A 19,185-nucleotide genomic window follows, 5' to 3' on the forward strand; every position below is an offset into this window, starting at 1 on the left:
ATGGAAATATCGCAGATATTAACTGTATCACATAAAATTAGTTAACATTCAATATATACTGGTAAACCATCTTGAAAATATGTCAGCTAGAAAAAAGACTATTAACAATCAACATCCAAACACAAAAGTGTTTTCTGAACTTAATGGTACATACAAAAAATATATACATCTTACATGCTGGTGCTTACATCCGTAACTCAGGCCTATGACATGAATTAGACATAGTTTATTATTTTGATAAACTAATAAAGAATATTTAGTTTCATATAAATTAGTAATGATTTAAAATGGTAACAATCAACCAATTGGTAATCTTTTTCAAAGACAATTTGAAATATTCACTTCTTTAAATGCAATCAATCTTCTCCCTGCCCCCCCGCCCAATTCTTGGCTAGTAAGTTGGTTGTATCACCTTAGGATTTTTTGCTGCCAATATCAAATTCCAATTCACACATAGAAGACAAAACAATTGGAAAAGGTGAAAAATATTTCATTATAACATGATGAAAACAAAATTGTGAGCTCAAGAATTATTTCAAAAGAGAACCTTACATCAACTCAAATGTGTAAACTCAACTTTTTAACTTCTCTTAGAATCCAGAACTTCTACAAAGTAAACCCAAACAAGAATCTTGATGTAAGATTGATTTTCTGTCTGTACACATACCAAGCTTCTTGAATTGTACCTAGTATTTAATCACATTTGGCTTTGAAAAATAAGCAAGCAACTGTAAAAACACAGATTTGTTCTAAAGCAAACACAAAGCTTGAAGCATTTAAAACTAAACTAGAACACATGAACCTATTGTTCTCAAAAAACACTGAAAACTATAAGTTGCCTACTTAATATTTTGGAACCTTAAACCGAATAGAAAATAGAAGTGATGTAACAAAATGCCATTCTGTTACTTTCCGATATTTATGTAAGACACCAGTGAACTATCAAAGGAACAACAGATGCAATGCTGCAATGCCTCCTTTGACAATAAATTTTATAACTAACTGCAAGAACAGATGGAGTAGGTACACCCTAACAGAGAAAGAAGGCAACTTGTAAGAGTGTGTAAAGACATGGGGGGGGGGGGGGGCAGGCAAAAACTCCATCCAGAATTCCTGATAGTAATCAGGTGAAATGAATAACAAAGTAAAACTGAAACAAAAGAATGCTACCATATTTATTTAAAGTTTCAATCACATTAGCAGATAAAACAACTTTTAAAAATACATTTAATCGAATATTTATTTAAGGTTTAAGGACTCGTTTCCTCAGCAGGCATATTCAGAACCTCAGCTTTGATAAAAGCTAGCATTTGTATGCAAAACCCTGAAAACATCTCAATGCCTGGTATTACAAGATTTTATGCCTAATTTTCAAAATCTGCATCTCTGGATATTCAGTTTAAGAAGAATTATAAAATACAGCGATGAGGACCAAGAATGATTTTTAAACCTTTTCCGGAATGTTCAGTTTTAACATAGAGTTAATTTTATAAAGAAACTTTTTCTCTACTTCAGACACATATAAACCTTTTTGAATCAATTACTGGCCAAACTAGCTCTTTCTTCATATCCTCACTTCTTTTCTTCCTCCCCTGCCTCTTGTTCTCTTTTCACATCCTGACTGAAATCTCAGCTACCAGACCAAATAAACAATAGCACAATATGCCTCAGCAGTAGAGATGACAAATTCCTGCGCTGCTCATCTCCATCATGACAACAACATTCACGGCTCCATTAGTTATGCCAATACAACTGTCACAAGGCAAAAGCTGTAAAGTGATCATAAGAATGATTCAGATTAAAAATACTCTAACACATCATTATTTAACAGTCTGATTTCAGAATCTTCCTTGAAATTAAGAGAATTGAAAAATACCTCAAGGGACAGACCTCAAAAGGCGCGTTCACAGACTGCTGGAAAATGTAGTATTTGAGAAACTGATAGCATTCAAACTCACTCAGATTCACAGAATGGCAGGGGTTGGAAGGGATCTCTGGAGATCATCTAGTCCAACCCCCCTGCTAAAGCAGGATCACCTACAGCAGGTTGCACAGGATGGCGTCCAGGCAGGTTTTGAATATCTCCAGAGAAGGAGACGCCACAACCTCTCTCGGCAGCCTCAGAGTAAACAAGGTTTTTCTCATATTCAGATGGAACTTCCTGTGTTCCAGTCTGTGCCCATTGACCCTTGTCCTGTCACTGGGCACCACTGAAAAGACTCTGGCTCCAGCCTCTTGATATCCACCCTTTAGATATTTATAAGCATTAATAAGATCCCCCCCCTCAGCCTTCTCTTCTCCAGGCTAAAGAGACCCAGCTCTCTCAGCCTTTCCTCGTAAGAGAGATGCTCCACTCCCCTCATCATCTTTGCAGCCCTCCACGGGACTCTCTCCAGTAGCTCCCTGTCTGTCTTGAACTGGGGAGCCCAGAACTGGACACAGAACTCCAGAGGTGGCCTCACCAGGGCAGAGTAGAGGGGCAGGATAACAACCTCCCTCCACCTGCTGGCCACGCTCTTCTTAATGCACCCCAGGGTACCACTGCCCTTCTTGGCCACAAGGGCACACTGCTGGCTCATGGAGAGCTTGCTGTCCCCCAGGACTCCCAGGTCCTTCTCCGCAGTGCTGCTTCCCAGCAGGTCAAGCCCTAACCTGTACTGGCGCCTGGGGTTATTCCTCCCTAGGTGCAGGACCCTACACTTGCCCTTGTTGAGTTTCATAGGGTTCCTCTCTGCCCAGCTCTCCAGCCTGTCCAGGTCGCACTGAATGGCAGCGCAGCCTTCTGGTGTGTCAGCCGCTCCTCCCAGTTTAGTATTATGATTAAATTTGCTGAGGGTACACTCTGTCCCTTCATCCAGGTCACTGATGAATATGCTGAATAAGACCTGACCCAGTACTTATCCCTAGGGCACACCGCTAGCTACAGGCCTCCAACTAGAGTCTGCGCCGCTTATCAGAACCCTCTGAGCCCTGCCATTCAGCCAGTTCTTGATCCACCTCACTGTCCACTCATCCAACCCACACTTCCTAAGCCTGCAAAAAAACTCCTTGACACTTGTGCCTGTTCCTCTCCATGGAAATCTTTAGCAAAAGATTTAGCGAAATATTTATAGCATCTGAAGAAAAACCAGAGTTTTTGATCTGAGTAATAACCTGATACTATAAGGGTATATTTAAGCCAATTTTTAGATAACTAAAAACTTAAACCCAAAACCACTCACATGACATGATAACAGAACACAAAACTATCCATAAGGCACACCTGCATCTATGCATTTCCTTTTATAGTCCCCATGTAGATTTACAGCCGCTATCGTGTTGTAGAATTACCACTGCTAGAAAGTATCATCTTTACCACTTGCCTGTTACCTGCTACTTTAGGTATTAGCTTAACCTAACATTCAATGTAATCTGGCAAAACTGTGCTGGTGTTAATCTCCTCTTCTTAATCTTCTGGTGCTGCAGAGCATAGCCCTACAGCGTTTTAGAAACAGCAAATGTGCTAAGAGCTTTTAGCTGGACAAGTACGAAGAGAACGATGCTGGACTGAGAGCTCATGGACTTTTTCTTTCCTCCTTTGAATCCCATATCTAGCAAGCAACTTGGATTTAATGTTATCCAAAATTTAATCACAAAGCAAAGGATCTCATATTACCAGCCATTTGCAGAATGTATTTTTGTTGACACAGAGTATGGAATCAGATATAATCACACTTCTGTTTATTGTTCCTTTTCCTCCTGTGCCTTACCTTTCCTTCATCTGTTACCTTCAACACAATTCTAGCTACTGATGTATTTCAGGAACGAAAAGAGGGGTTTTTTTTTTAAAAAAAACCCAAAACTATTGTGCACAAAGTGCTAGCCTTTGCAAAAAAGTTGTAAGTTATGCCATTTCTGTTAAAGCTTACAAATAAGTGAGGTCTGTACTGATACAAAAACATAACTCAGTCGCAATCTCACTCTCCACTTTTAGAGTCCTTGGCCCTCCTAAGTCTTCAAGTGTGAACAATATTTTACATATAAATAAAATACATACAAAATTGTATTAAAATTGTAAAAAGTATTTCAAGTCTAAGAATACCTCTGCATTTTCTATTCAACTGTTCCAAAGCTAAGCAGAATGCCAATAAAGTTCCTGAAAATAACTAATTAGTTTTCTTGCATGACAGCCAAAACACTTGAACAAAAAAATCTATGCATTCCCTCAGACAGCAGTATGGATGCAAAACACTTGGCTTCTAAATTTTATACTAGTCACCTGTAGGTAATATTCAAATTAGCTTTAATGAGCTTTGCAGAAAACTTTCTTCCATGCCAGGAGAACAATCAGAACTGAAAAGCTGGAGATGAGCACAGAGTATTACAGGAGCTCTCTCATCACCCAAGACATAACTGATCATAGTAAGAATTGTTTGCAAGTAATTTCAGCCTGAAGTGAACTGTAAATGCATTTGAAAGTCTCAAAGACAGCCACATGGAAGGCTTACAACCAGAAGCCTTAAAGCTAGTTAATAGATCACCGAATTCATGGAAAATTGCCTTTATGAAAGTTTTATATACACTGCCATTCTAAATAAAGTTAGGGGAAGTTACCTAATCTTCTGTATTCTTAACACAAGTAGTTGTTTTGCTGCATGGCACCGATATCTCTGTTTTGTCTTTCCTTCTTTCTCATGCATTTTAAGATTACTGTAAATTGGGCCACCTCATTCTATACTTTCATTCTCTGAGAGAAAGCTACTTCAAGGGCAGTAAGTATGAACTACTTCAACCTGTAATTAAAGAATTAGCTTCAAGACCCCTTCAGCACTAATTAGCAAAGTATGTTAAGACAGAAAAGCCAAATTTTTCTTCCCATGGATTAAAAAAAGAAAGAAATCATGCATATATCCAGAGTGAAGGAACAGTCATGGAAATTCTCATTTGGCACCAACATTAAACAAATATTCAATTACAAAGTTAAGCTGTTCTGATGCTTTGCATAATAGGCAAATTTTATTCTCAAACCTGTTGAAAGGACTTTCAATTGCAAAGAAAAATATTCCATCAACAGCTTTTTTTTTTTAACTGACCATACTTGAATAAATCTAGAAATCTGTATTATGAAAAGTATTTATCCATTGAAAGGTTTTAGTTTTATCTCATGGTACCTCATTGAACGAATACTTGTTCATTTAATATCATTTTGCTTTCCACTTCATAAAAAAAAAGCGGGGGGGAGGAAGTTGCAGTAAGACTAATTTTATGCCAATAAAGTGAAACACTGAAATGCACTATTACAGTCAAACTTTCACAAAACAATAAATTAAGTGCGGTTATAGTTCATGCCCGGCGTAACTGACAGAACTTCATTTATTCTTAAGAGGCTTAAACTATAAATCTGGAAAACACAAAGCAGGATATCAAAGCCCCTCTCCTATACCCCACAGCCACATTTCTGCACATATCTCAATATATGTGCATCCCTGTCTTCCACCATGTACACATTAGCCACCCTTACTAAATTATCTATTTTGAAATGCAAAAAGAAAAAAAAAAAAAAAGAGCAGCAGTTTCTCCGAAGAACACCTAGGACTGCACCATGTGGACATTGGCAAGCCGTTACTTTCTCAAGAGCCTTAGAAAGAGCAGGGAAAAAAAGTAGTACTAGGCTTTTTATCTCAACAGTATGGAACTTGATATATGTCATTAATAATATTATTATGTACATCATTAGGAAGCTGCCTGGCTGAAGAGGCTCCTACCAGACATGACAGCTTGTGCAACCACTTTTGAGCTGACAGCATGGCATTTCTTGCATTATGCTCTCAATTTTTCAGTGAAGCAGAGGTGGTGGAAAATATTCCATTACCTTCTCCTCTGTCCTTGAGACAGTACATTGTTCCTTGCAATAAATATCCTCACAGATTCGATTTATACATGCTTCACATGTAAATGTGTGTTCAGTAAGACAGATCACGCATAGAAGTGACATTTCAAGAAGGATACTGACAACAAAGGCCTGAGAAAGGAAAGAAACTTAACAATGACTTAATCCCATATCTGAAAGGTAGATCAGGCTTCAGAAGACCAATTCAGATATTCAGTACTTCAGCAAGCAAGAGTGACAGCAATGCAGAGTCTCCAATGCTACTGCAACATGATCGAAAACTGCGTTCATCTACACTGACAGGTATTTAGTATAAGCTAATGAAGTTCTTTTGCTCATCTAAAATAGGAAGGTCAAGAAAGGAGTACTCTCTTCTTGCAGCTACTGTTCTGAAAAGTTTACCAAGAATACTCCAGGCCAGTCTTCAAACAACAAATGCAAATGTTTTACAGCTTGTTTTACAACTAGCCTACAAAGTTCATTAGCAAGTTTATATAATTTAAATTAGCATGACAAATTAGAGATGTTTTAGTCTCAAACAAATGTAACTAAACTATTTCTAAATCACAGTCAATAAGTGAGATGAGCTGAAAATAAAGGTGACAGAAGCAAAGACATCAACTCACAAAAGTCTATCAAAAGATAGTGAAAATTTTATCAAATTTTAGAAATATTTACGTTAACTGGATTAAATTGACTGTATCAAAATATAAAGCTGTAAGAAGAAATGAGGTTCTGCATTTATTTCTTTAGATTCTCTTCAAGCATTTTCTCACATTCAGAGAATGTCATCTCAATACCTTGATTTATTTCAAAGACAAACAGCTCCCCCCAGAGCAGTCATCACTGCTATTCTGTAGATAAAAAATGACTTATGAAGTGCAATTCCCACATTCAGCCAGTGATTGAATCTATATTACTCCTGAAATCCCATGACTCACTGATCCAGGCCTAAAAACTTGGCTCTGTTTCTGAACAAATGCAAATGGCACTGAAATTGTTACAATAATTATACAGTATGCTCCTTACCCCATCCAGAAGAGTGTTTGTTAGATGTGTGCGAAGATCTTTACGAAACGGAAATTCCAGATTAGATACATGAAAAATTGAATTGTCTCTATCAATCATATAAACTTCATTCTTGCCATCAATCAGCATCATGTACCTGCAAAGGCAATGTTAAGATATTATACTTAAAGGTATATCCTCTAAATCTCTACTATTTTGATCTATATTAAGTGCTTAAAAAAGCAATCATGACAGACTTTATACAAAAGCATTTTAGAAGGAATTTTTTACAGTTAAAAGTCTAAACCTATCACTTCAGGAAAGTGGATAATTTAGTTCAATGCATTTATCACAAAGAAAATATTTCAAAGATAAAAGTTCAGAATATATATGTATATGAGAAAGTTGCTGTGTCCAGATAAAACGATGCCTGAAAATCTATTAAAAATAAGAGAGGTTTTAATGCTGTAAGGAATACATGAGGCTAATTTAGTTAGATTCATCTAAATGATCTTTTACTCCAGTTTTCCCTTTATTAAGTGGACCAGAACTTTGCCTGGTATAAATCTGCAGAGTTTCATTCAAAAGAAACACCTCTCCTGTCTATCACTGGTTATCTAACACTGCAGTATTGCAAAGTCTCAGCCACCTATTGAGCCACTTGTCATTAAAACATGGACAAATTCATTAAAACACATTAGCCAAGGTACATTTCTCTTGCATTACACACAAATAAAACCCCAAAGCTTACTACACTATCACCAGCAACTTGTGAGCTTGGTTTAGTTGCAGACAGCTGAATTTTCTAAAAATTGCTTTACATTATGACAGTACTTGGGAGCCCAAGTCATTAATTTAGACCTCTCTGTGCTAACCTCATATAGGAGACTGCTCTACAGAGGTAAACATTCTGTATACAAGAAAAAAAGTGAACAAGTAGAAAGAAAAAAACACTGAAAAACAAGATAAAAACCACAAGAGACACCAAATAGCTGTAACACACCTGAGTCACCTTTGTAAAATTTTCTTTGATCTTTGCAACAAGAGTACTAAAGTAGAGTTTCAGGAAGAATAACAAGGCAGCTGCACAGACAAAGGTCTTCTCAAAGTTGTGCAGCAGCCTAGGAGAGCTTCTGCACTTCTACACCTTCTGACTGGAGAAAATAAACTGAAGAAATTTCAGTGGAAATTAGTATTAAAGGCCAGATGCAATAAGTCAACATCTGGGCAGTGAATGAGAAATACTAAAGGTGCTGATCATATACCCCAAACAGCTGAAAGTGAAGACTAGCAGCTTGAACCTGATACAGTAAAGGAAGATAGAAATTGCTGTAGAGCTCAGAAGGTTGGCAAAGCAAAAAACACCAGAAAAGTGCCTTTTTGGAACCAAGAAGATATGATTGCACTTAGTAATACCAGTGAAAAGAACAATACAGTAATCAAGATGTGATTGAATGATCAGACAGGAAACACCATGGCTTAACAGCAGTGCAAAAAATACGTGTATGAGAGACAAAACTGACATGAAGACTCAAAAGTAAGTCCAACTTCAGTGTCTCAGTCAAACCTGAGTTATATCAGTTTTACTAATTACCACCTGAGCTGCTGTAATTGAACTTATGCATGACCACACCATAACTAACTGTGCTGGTGGTCTACACCAGAACTGAGAGCATAACCCTAAGGTGAGCTCTCTTTCACTGATCCTTTCACTTTGCCTTGCGCACAGACATGCTAAAAGCGCAAGTGTTTATGAAGTTCTACCGAGAAAAATCAAAATCACAGAAACTCAAAAAAAGAGAAGAAAACAGGAGCACTACCTACTGTCAAGAGATTTCAACAGTTCTAAAAGTTCACAACATTTAATGTTCTTGAATAGCCTCTGATATAAATAGGGAAGGGACACAAATCTTCCCTGAGCAACTAAGCCATCTGGATTGCAGTACAGTTTCTTTGACAGCCCAGAATAGGGAAACCCTTGATTAAAAGTAAAAGAAAGATTACAGAGTTTCACTAACCACACCAGAATATTTTGAAAGCAAGCAAGCATATTTTGAAGACTCATTCGGCAAAGAACTTTTCACGCTTGTAGAAGTCTTTGGACATATGTGTGTGTGTGTGGGGGAAACAGTACATTTCACAATTCATCCATTTCTCCTTGGAAAGTCCTGGTTATGAAGAAATAACAAGCTATCAGTAGTCTTTTCTAAAATTCACCATAGCTGTTACAAGTAATGCCCACAGGATCTCTGCTGTCAAAACAAAGCAGCAAGCATCCCCCAGAAACCCTGCAGGAACACGGTCTACACAAGCAGCTGTCCTGCTGTCTGCACAGATCCCACCTCTCGAAATCAGTGGACCTGACTACAGGAGCACAGTACCACCCATGCAGCTTAAATAAATACTTTCTTTCGGTATCATGACTATAATCATAACTGACTACAGATCAGCTCAACTAGTGTTTCTCCACACACAAGATGAGTACTTCAAGATGTTACTTATCAGTTACAAGTAAAATAAAATAAAATAAAATAAAATAAAATAAAATAAAATAAAATAAAATAAAATAAAATAAAATAAAATACATATATAAGCAGAAAACCTGAAGTAGAGGGGAGTGAGGGTAGATTAAATCAATGCAATATCAGGAGAGCTGAAACCTGTACAGGAGATGTTTTATGGGAAAAAAAAATAATTCAATATACATTCAACTAGATAACTTGGCACCAGTTCTTCAGAAGCAAGAATAATCTACAGACAACATTCATTTTTCAAACCATGTAAATTTGTTCAAAACTAAAACTAATTATAAAGAGCATGTTGTGTTTTTCCTCAAAAATTAAAGAAACCATGGGGAGGGAAGAAGAGGTGTGTAAGTAACAGAAAAAAAATTATACGCACTACTTTAGTTTGAATTTTATAAATAAGCTTAATTGGCCATCTCTGCACTCCCATATTTACTGCTGTTTTAAGTACATTCTTTCATTGTAACTTGCTTCGAAGACAAAATAGCATCTAATGCTTCAGGAGATCTAGCATTTAAAAAAAACGTACCGGCATCATCATTACAAATGTGGTACAATAGGAGATCTTACAACTGCTTTGAAAAACAAAACCAAAACCCACAAACACTTAAAAGCTTTGTTTTCAGTCACCTAAAACATCTACAGGTTCAGACAACATACAGAAGATTTTATCAAAATCTATTACTCAAACATCAAAACTAACACCACCACTTTCTCTAGACCTTTCACTCAAAACAAAATCTATGGAAATTTACTTATGAGTTGGTAGCTGGAGAGCCCACCAACCACTAGCGGTGAGAGTCACTTCTCTTTCAAACCACAGCACTAATGTTATGTCTCTTCTCCCACGATTTCTCTCTCTCTCTTTTAAAAATTTGTCACCGTTAGCTGTTTATACCATAAATTATAAATGACAGGGACAATGGTAAGTCTTTTGACTGCATGCAAAAGATTCCCAGTCAAAGATCACCAGGAATCACAATTATATCTTACTTCAGAGAGCTACTGAGAAACAGCATGTGCTTACTTTGAAGAAAAATAAAAAAATTTGTTCTCAGGACAATAAGTTACCTTAATGTGCACTCATTTGTCATGCGTCTCATGATAATATATTTGCCTAACTTAGAAGCTGAACAAGTTATCTGCATGAGAAAGACATTAGACTGACCCAGATATGTCTGTTTTGAAAGAGGTTTTTTTGGTGGTTGTTTTGTTTTTTTAAGCTGAAAGACTGAAAACACCTCCACCTTTCAATTTAATAAACTATTGAAAAATGTGGTCCAAACAACAGAATTTGTGAAAATTCTAATTATTACCAACATAAGACAGAAGAAATTTGGTCAAGGATGGATTGACTGACAACCAGAAGTGTTCTATGAGCAGCTGATAACTGAAAATGTGTAAGAAGCAAGAGATACGCAAGGTTTTGGTGAAAATGACTTCATAAATTAATGAGGGGTTTGGGTTGGTTGGGTTTTTTGTTTGCTTGTTTAACTCAAAAAGCGTAAGTTCATGTGCTTAACAGCGGGCTTTAAGTTTTCTCCAGATGACACTTCAAGCTTTCTTGGAGAAATCTTGTGGACTGCTGATCAGTACATTTCTGAATATTATCCGGATGTGCCCTGACCGGTTATATTTTAAGAAGTTAATTAAGGTATTAGCAGCATAAGCACTCACACCAGAATAGAGTGAGCGCCTCTGGGCAACACTACGTAGGCAAAGAAGAACAATGATTCAACAGGAACTAAAACAGCACACAGGAGCTTAACTGTCAGGCATTGTATTGCATACTGTGAACACTACTTGCTATTACAGCTGTGCATTTATTACTAATTATCACTATTGTGTGAGCACCCAAAAGCTCCAATTAGTAACCAGGCCCCATTGTATTAGATTCTGTGCAAGTACACAAGATGACATCGTCCTGTATCAGATGGCTCAATCTGAATTTAAAACAAGACAAGTGAATAAAAGAGCAAGACTGGAGCAGCAATAAGAGCAGTAACAGAACTGCTCATTCACCACTGAGAACTATACACGAAAGCACAGAATCGTGTTTGAGTGATAATCATCATCTCTCCAAACTACCAACCCAACCACTACAAACGAGCCAGTTTTCATTGCAACAAAAGTTCTGACAAGTGAGTTAAAGAAAAAAGGGTCACTGTGTCCACTCAGATTAATCTCACAAGCAGATAAAATATCTAGTCATAGAAATGTTAAAATCTAAAGTTTCATTAGAAGCTGCTTTGCATTCACTTCTGGTCCCGAGGCAAGGTCCATTATTAATTCTAATTGGACATTAGTATTAACACGATAATTCAGGAAATAGGATGAAAATTCCATTAGCAAAGAGTTACAGCTCTTGGCATCAGACAAGCAGATCTCCAAATCACCTACCAGAGTGTTAATAACTTTAATCTTTAAACCTTAAAAAATGTCAACCACCAAATATCATCTTGAAAAGTTTTCTCTTCAGAAATCGATTATTATAGCTTACCCAAATAAAGGCAACTGTTTCAAAGGCTCATTTGCCTCCACATATATCCTGTCCACAAATTGGGCCCAAAACACATGCTACAAGAAATATTTTATTAAACTTCCATTTTTAGTTTAGTTTTTTTGTTGGTGGTGATGGGGGTTTTGAGGCTTTTTGTTGTGTTTTGTTTGTTTGTTTTGGGGGGTTTGTTTTTGTTCTTTTTTATACACTTCTGAAGCTGACTTGAGCTACATTGAAAATGGTAAGTTAAAAACTGAGGTTCCTCCTGTATGTGGAAGTTTAGTATTTTTCACCATTAAATTTGAAAGTATATTTCAGGAAAATATTATTTAAGGCAAAATAAGGCAGATTACTTGGTCTCTCTCAACCTACAGTCATTCAGAGTTAGGAACAAGAACAGAGGCTCCAAATCCAATACTGCACCCACCAGAGCATGCAGCCTCTATCCTCCTTCCCAGCTTATTAGGATTCACAAAACCGGCTTTGAAAATACTCCCCAACACATTCAGTATAGTGCTTGCCAAAACACATTTACGGTGAAATCAATTTCCTAGAAGTTCACAGAAGTTTTGCCATGGACTTCAATTTGGCCATGTGCCTTACCTATGTTTAACTTATTTCCCTCAGCCAAAATCTCAGCAACTATCCTAGCAATAAGGTTACGTATATTAATTTTCTATTTCATACGAGTTTTAAAACCTTAAGTATGATAAAAAAATACAGCACAGCTTCCTCAAACTTTGAGACCTCATCTTCTGAATTTGAGTTCAGCACAAAATTAATTTTCTGAAAAAAGTCTACAAATAGCAAATAGATTAGAAATATTTTTTAAAGGAAGCTTAAAAATTCAGCTCCTATAGGAGCTTTCTTTGCCCCACAGTATTTCTTTAGAGGGAGTCTATCAAAGAAGATTACTTATTTCAACACAGTATCGTCGCTGTCACTTTTTTTTCCTTTTTAAATATGCTTGTGTCTGTATTATCACATTAAAGAATGCAAGATGTAAGAAATTCCATCATCAACTCTAAGCGCAAAATACACAGCAGCTCTCCGTTCCCAGGGGAGTTCATTACACAGCCCAGAATTCAATCTTGTGAAAGCACTGCCATTCCACACAAATAAGCATTACCCAACTCAGAGTAGCAATTAGCATCACTAATATGTTCACTGATGCAGAGGCAACAACGAAACCCTGTTGCGGATATAATTTTCAATTTCTTAATTTCCTTTTATGATTGGCAACACCTCAAAATCACGAGTGCGTCACCATTCCATAGACTGATCATCTAGGACGAGGCCAAGCCACTTTGGCACTTTACTTTGGACCCTGCCACTCCCTCCTGGCAAGACAGCATCAACTTTTGGCCAGACGCGTCCAACACTGTAGAAGAGGCCAGTGGAATGGAAATTAATGACTGCCCTCTACCCACTGACAGTAGGAGATCATCTATCCGTGTCACTAAGCCGCTGCAGTTTCATGTCCTGGCCTGAATCCAGACTGCACTGGATCTAGAGTAACAGTTTAAATTAGATGAGTTTGAAGTTGGCCTGTGGCAGATGGAGCAATACACCCTAAAGTCCTGACAAATGGGGAAGGCTCAGCTTGCTTTCGTCTATTAATTACTGCTGGCAATGGTCACTGTTTCAAACTATGTCTCCTGAAGGATGACAAAGCCTACATATAGGGACACTAACACAGGAAGTTATGTGAGGATAATAATATTATTTTCAGTGTGTAAACACAAACTGAAAAAAAACGTCCTTTTAATCATCACACTGACAGCTCGGTCACAAATACCATTTTCAAACTTGTACATGTGTTTTCATTTGCACAAGTACGTAGCATAATAGACAGCAAGAAACACTGCCACACAAGCAATTTGATTTGACTTGATAATCCAAATTCCAAATAATTTTTTTAAAAACCACACACAGAGGCCCTTGGAAGTTAGTCTGCTCTGAATATACCAAAACTGCATTTCTCTTACATAGTTCTAGGTTAAATTCTGCCATCAACAGTCTCCCCAGTATTTTAAACCAAAAAAACCCCTTAGATTCTGACTAACAGTCATTTCCAATTAACAGCCTCCAGCTCCAATATTTCTTATTCATGGCCTTGCATTTTCTACAACTACATATCCTTCCAGTTTTATTATTCTGTTCCTCAGTGAATTCAGTGGCTTGTCTCCCTCATTTGTTTGTCAGAACATACTTATTTTCTGTTTCAAAATTCTTAATGATGATATAAAATTAATATTCAGGATCTCCAGTTGTGGTTTTCTATATATTTTCTTCCAAAACCACCCACCGTCATTTTCTTTCAATCCATTCTTTACCTATCTTACAATTCTAGCAATCCTCATTAGCCTTAGTCTCTGTAATAAATCAAAATTTTGTGAAAGTCCAGAAGCATGAGATCTACCACTATTCCTGTGTCAAAAAAAAAAATTTTCCCTTTACATTGTATACAAACATCTACTAAAATGGTTGAACTCGGAGGAAATGCCATTCCTCATCTATACTGAGGAGACTGTGTTCCTCAGTCCTTCTGATTCCATTAACTATTTCCATTAATTTGTCCAAATCTGTCATTTTAGAAAGAGAGAACCTACACTATTGATCTATTTTTACTTCTCATTACAATCATAATGTTCTAAGTTTAAAGCAAAGCCTTTTCATCAATGACCCTAACTTATCTTCTACAGTCAAGAAAATTGCTGTGTTAATAGGCTGCTGTTTAGTAAGTGTTTAGTAAGCAATGTTTTAGTAAGTAAACGTATCTCATATATCTCTTATTATGTTCAGAAGCACCTAGATTTGTCACTGGTCAAAACTGTCCACCCTTGAAAGAGGGTAGAATTCAGCTTCATAATGGTAAGGTGTCTACTTCAGAGTGAAATGAATAGTTCCCTAGGCTTCAAAAACTGTGTTGGCTAAAGTCTTATTACATCAATGGAGATCTAGACACTCAAGTTGCATTAGATGTTTAATTGCGCTCATAGTGACAACTCTGATCAGGTTGGGTATCTGCAGCGGATACACAGTAACCCAGAAGTTTACCTTAACAATCCTGTAACGATTTTTTAAAAACCTAAACTCCGTAATATTTTCATAATAGCTGAAGGATAAAAAATGTTACCCCTCAAACTTTATTGTGCGTCTTTCCTAAACAATGAATGCTTTCCAATACTCATGTTACAGTCAAGAAACTTAACCTAGCATATCTGCTATGTCAATGTCTAATTACATGAGAAATTAGAAGGTTCCAAATATCCAGCTTCATGTTCTGAATCAATTGTTCAAGCTACTGCTGCTCTGATGATGCTAGTATGGAAAAAAGTATAATTTTCTTGTCTTATTGATCACCTCCTCATATATGACAATGAAAGGGCTATGCTTAATTTCAGTATTCATAGAATCATTCAGGTTGGAAAAGACTTTTAAGATCGTCAAGTCCAACTGTAAACCTAGCACTGCCAAGTCCACCACTAAACCACGTCCCTAAGTGTCACATCTACATGTTTTTTAAATACCTCCAGGTATTGATCAATTGATATTCATCAATTCATGCTGCTTATTTGAGACCATAGAACTTCCATTTCCACAAAATTCGTTAAGGTGGTATTCCCCGCAGATACACACTTTGTGCAAGTTACCACTGTAGGATAACAGATACCCCATAGCTTAGACAAGTATTCAGTCTCCATAATCGTTATTACTTGTCAGTCTCCTCCACTGTTATCTTACTCAACGTCAAATTCTTTTTCTTACTCTTGCTTGCCACCACACTCCTTCAAACTCTGAATCCAAGTTCCCCTTTTCATTTGCTCCCCTTGACAATCCAAGGTCCAGAGAAGATTTCTTGTGACTGTTATGATCCTGAAGTGAGGCAGTGAATCTGCAGATGACAACATTTACTACAGATATCTTCAGAATTTCCCAAACTACAGTAACAAACAATTCAAGTTTTGATATCCAAAAGGTACCAAGACACAGGCAGGAAGAGACAGATACCACCACGCTTCCTCACCTTACAAGGTTCTAAACTATCAGTTGAGAAAGCTAATATAGCAGCTACTTTTTACAGGTCAGTGAGCACAGTAATGCATCTGCAGTCAAAAAAAACCCAGAAAAACCCCACGACAAAAAACCAAACAGCAAACAAATCATTAGGTCACATAACTAATAGGATAGTGCATAATACAGAAATAACGTCGCATTATTTTACAATTATTGGTATCCCCTCACCAGGGAAACTATGTGCACCAGCATTAACAGGGAAGTCAGTTTTTGAATAAAGTAGATAACGCTAATACTATGGAGCATGAAAAAATGCATAAGAAGCATGGAAACTGGTATCATTTCTCCTAATAAATTATCATAGTTTAGACTGAGTTCAAACTTTAGCTTTTCCTGTTTTATAAATCAAGGATAAAGATGCCTTTAATTAATTTAACAGATGGCAAATTCAAAGCCAATATAAAACTATACTTTCTATCTAAAGTTTTATTTGACTGTGAAAGTCTGTAACGGAGCTGGTAAAACCAAGAATTTAGCAAGGTTAAAAAAGACTATCCAGTTACAGCATTTGTCTTGACTGCCTTCCAGGGTTTTAATTAAGTTAGAGTGCTGTGGGGGGGGTTGTTTCTTTATTTCTAAAAGAATATGAAACCTTAGGGGTTAAATTTGAAGTTGTCCTGTTGTTATTATTTGACCTACAACAAAGGGTAAATTAAACCACAACTACTCTATATTGAAGAGTTCTTATAGTGCATTATGACATATCTGGTGTAAAACAAAAGAAGAATTGTTAACTAGCTAGAAAATATGTGACCCAGTAACAGAATCTGTATACTAACAGGTTTATTTTAAATATTAGATTATCTTTGTTTCACCCAAATTTTAATGATACTAAGTGGTCAAGTACATATTGAAGTACATCTCTACATTAGAGGGAGAAACGCTATTGGAAAACAGCTATACAGTATAATGTTCATTACTTTAACAGCCATAAGATTAATGGAACAAATTATATCCTAAGCTTGACTGAACTACTGAATTCTCTTACAATTTGTCATCATCATCATTATTATTATTATTATTTATTGCAGATATTGAGCTTCAAGCTTGCTTGAACTTGTTTGACTCCATCCCTCCTCCACAAATTTTAGTCTGAATGGATCTTAGAGATTTAGAGGGAAATTCATGCCTGAAGCAACAGGCTCAATAAAAAAATGCAAAGCAGCAGTTCCACAACAGTGTAAGAAAGAAAAACAAAATAATTTAGTGTCAGATGACAAGTAGTTACATTCCTTCTCTCCCCAAGCAAGAGAACCATAATGTCTCTCATGGAGGCCAATAACACAGCAGTCAAGAAGAGTATCACAGCTTTGAAAAAGGAGGTTCCCTTAACTTTGAGCTGATTTATGCCATCGAAGATGTATGCTGGGTCAATTTAGTGTACATCACAGGCACAAGCCACAGAAGAGCACAACTGCCACTTGTGCTCACAGATTGGAAGATCAGCTCCAAGGGAAATGGCTGCCCTAGATATTTCTATAGTTAAACCTTGCCAATTGAACATCGTTCTTCCCTGAATAAGCTCAAGTCATTACACTTCATGGATATACCCGTAATGCCCCCCAAGAGAACCACTAGCACAGGATGTACTGTTCCACTATTAAAAGTGGTCTGGGAGAAAGGAAAAGAAATAAATAAACCAGTAATCACTGATACTTGTCACTTGAACATCAGGTACACACACAGGTACGCCATTTATCTTGATCTAATTAGAACATTTTAGGACTACAGTTGAATACTCTAAGATTAGTATTCATAGCACAAGCTACATAATAAGCATTTTAATGCATTAACTATTTATAAATAAACAAAAGAGCTTGTTTAGAAGACAATCTGTCCAAGTATTCAAATAGTTATATATGAATAATCCGTTAAGTAGTACTTTTCAAAGAGCTCAGAACTGTGACCATGAAACTTTGTGAGCTGTCAAAAGGCTTCACAACTATGAAGCATCAAGCCTGCTACTTCACAAAATATACCTTCTGTATGGTATCACATCAGCAGTGCTCCTTAACCACTTAAGAAAGGGACACAAAAACAACAGCATTCTTCTACCACTTCTTTTCACAGTCTTGACACTGTTGCAGGCACACATAAATGAGAAACTGCAACCTAGAGTAAGAATGCCTTCTTTGGTCATTCGAGTCAATTTGGATCCAGACTGGGGATGACATGTTCTGTCACACCTATTGATTCATTCCTCTACATTGATTCAATGATTTAAAAAACAGACTTCAGGAGACAGTGAAGCAGCAAAGTGATAAGGATGTGCCTTAGTAATAAATAAATACATAAAAACACTATCACCATCACCACCAACCCCACCAAAAAAAAGGCAATCACCCACTCCAAACCACTCACTCCAAATGCATCATTAAGAGATAAAAAACAATTTCAACCTAACCCAACAGCTGTGAAACTAACAGACCTGGTCTATAATATACATCTCTACTTTAAATAATACTGCTTTGTGTGAACTTCTTAGGTGTAACCATATTTATACCCCATAATTCCAGATATTAATCTAACACGTTATGACACTTTGTGCTGCCGCCTTGTTTGACCTAAATTCTCTCAATCAGGACAGGCCTCTCCTGGTTCGTAATCAATACAGTTTAACAGAACCAATAAGTTATCTGGTGACACCTATGAGTCTGGCTACCAAAATCTGACAACTCCTTTTCTGCTGCCAAAGTCGGTCTGCTAGCCAAAGCCTGGGCACGCTCTCATTTCCTGTACAATAGGTAAAAAAGGAGAAAGGAAACATGCCCTTGGCAGCATGTCAACAGCGGGAGTTGAGGAGGCCACCTTGTGCTAGAGCTTCTTCACTCTGAGGTAGAATGTCTTTACCTTCGGATAGGGGACACACCAAATACACTAGAAGTGCCCTTAATCTTACCTCAACTTATCAAAGCTTTATTTTTGCATTCTCAAATAAAAACTCAAGTAAGTATACAATATTCTAATGCTGTGGAAAACAGGCTGATAACAGTCTTGTAATCCTAAATTTATTGCCCAATACAACTATAAGGGATAATTAAGATGTAGAGTGAGCAAAGATTCACATCTCAGCTACTAAACCCCCAACTTTCTAGTCTCAAAACACATCATTCCTGCCTCCCCATCCCATCTTCTCTTCCCCTCCTACCTAAACATACAAAAGAAACCCATGAATTAGGCATCTGCTTTTTCAGAAAATGAAG

General features: G+C 36.9%; 1 protein-coding gene across 5 annotated transcripts in view; it reads right to left on the reverse strand.

Moving 5' to 3' along the window:
* RNGTT (RNA guanylyltransferase and 5'-phosphatase) overlaps nt 1-19,185 on the reverse strand; it is a 207,558-nt gene that overhangs the window by 136,990 nt on the left and 51,383 nt on the right. For all 5 annotated transcript variants that reach the window (XM_054818904.1, XM_054818906.1, XM_054818909.1 and 2 more), the window contains one exon: nt 6,899-7,034. In XM_054818904.1, coding sequence (XP_054674879.1) covers nt 6,899-7,034 — 136 coding nt within the window. The remainder of the gene's footprint in view (nt 1-6,898; nt 7,035-19,185) is intronic.

This window comes from Grus americana, chromosome 3 (assembly GCF_028858705.1).
Source record: "Grus americana isolate bGruAme1 chromosome 3, bGruAme1.mat, whole genome shotgun sequence".
Classification (NCBI taxonomy): domain Eukaryota; kingdom Metazoa; phylum Chordata; class Aves; order Gruiformes; family Gruidae; genus Grus; species Grus americana.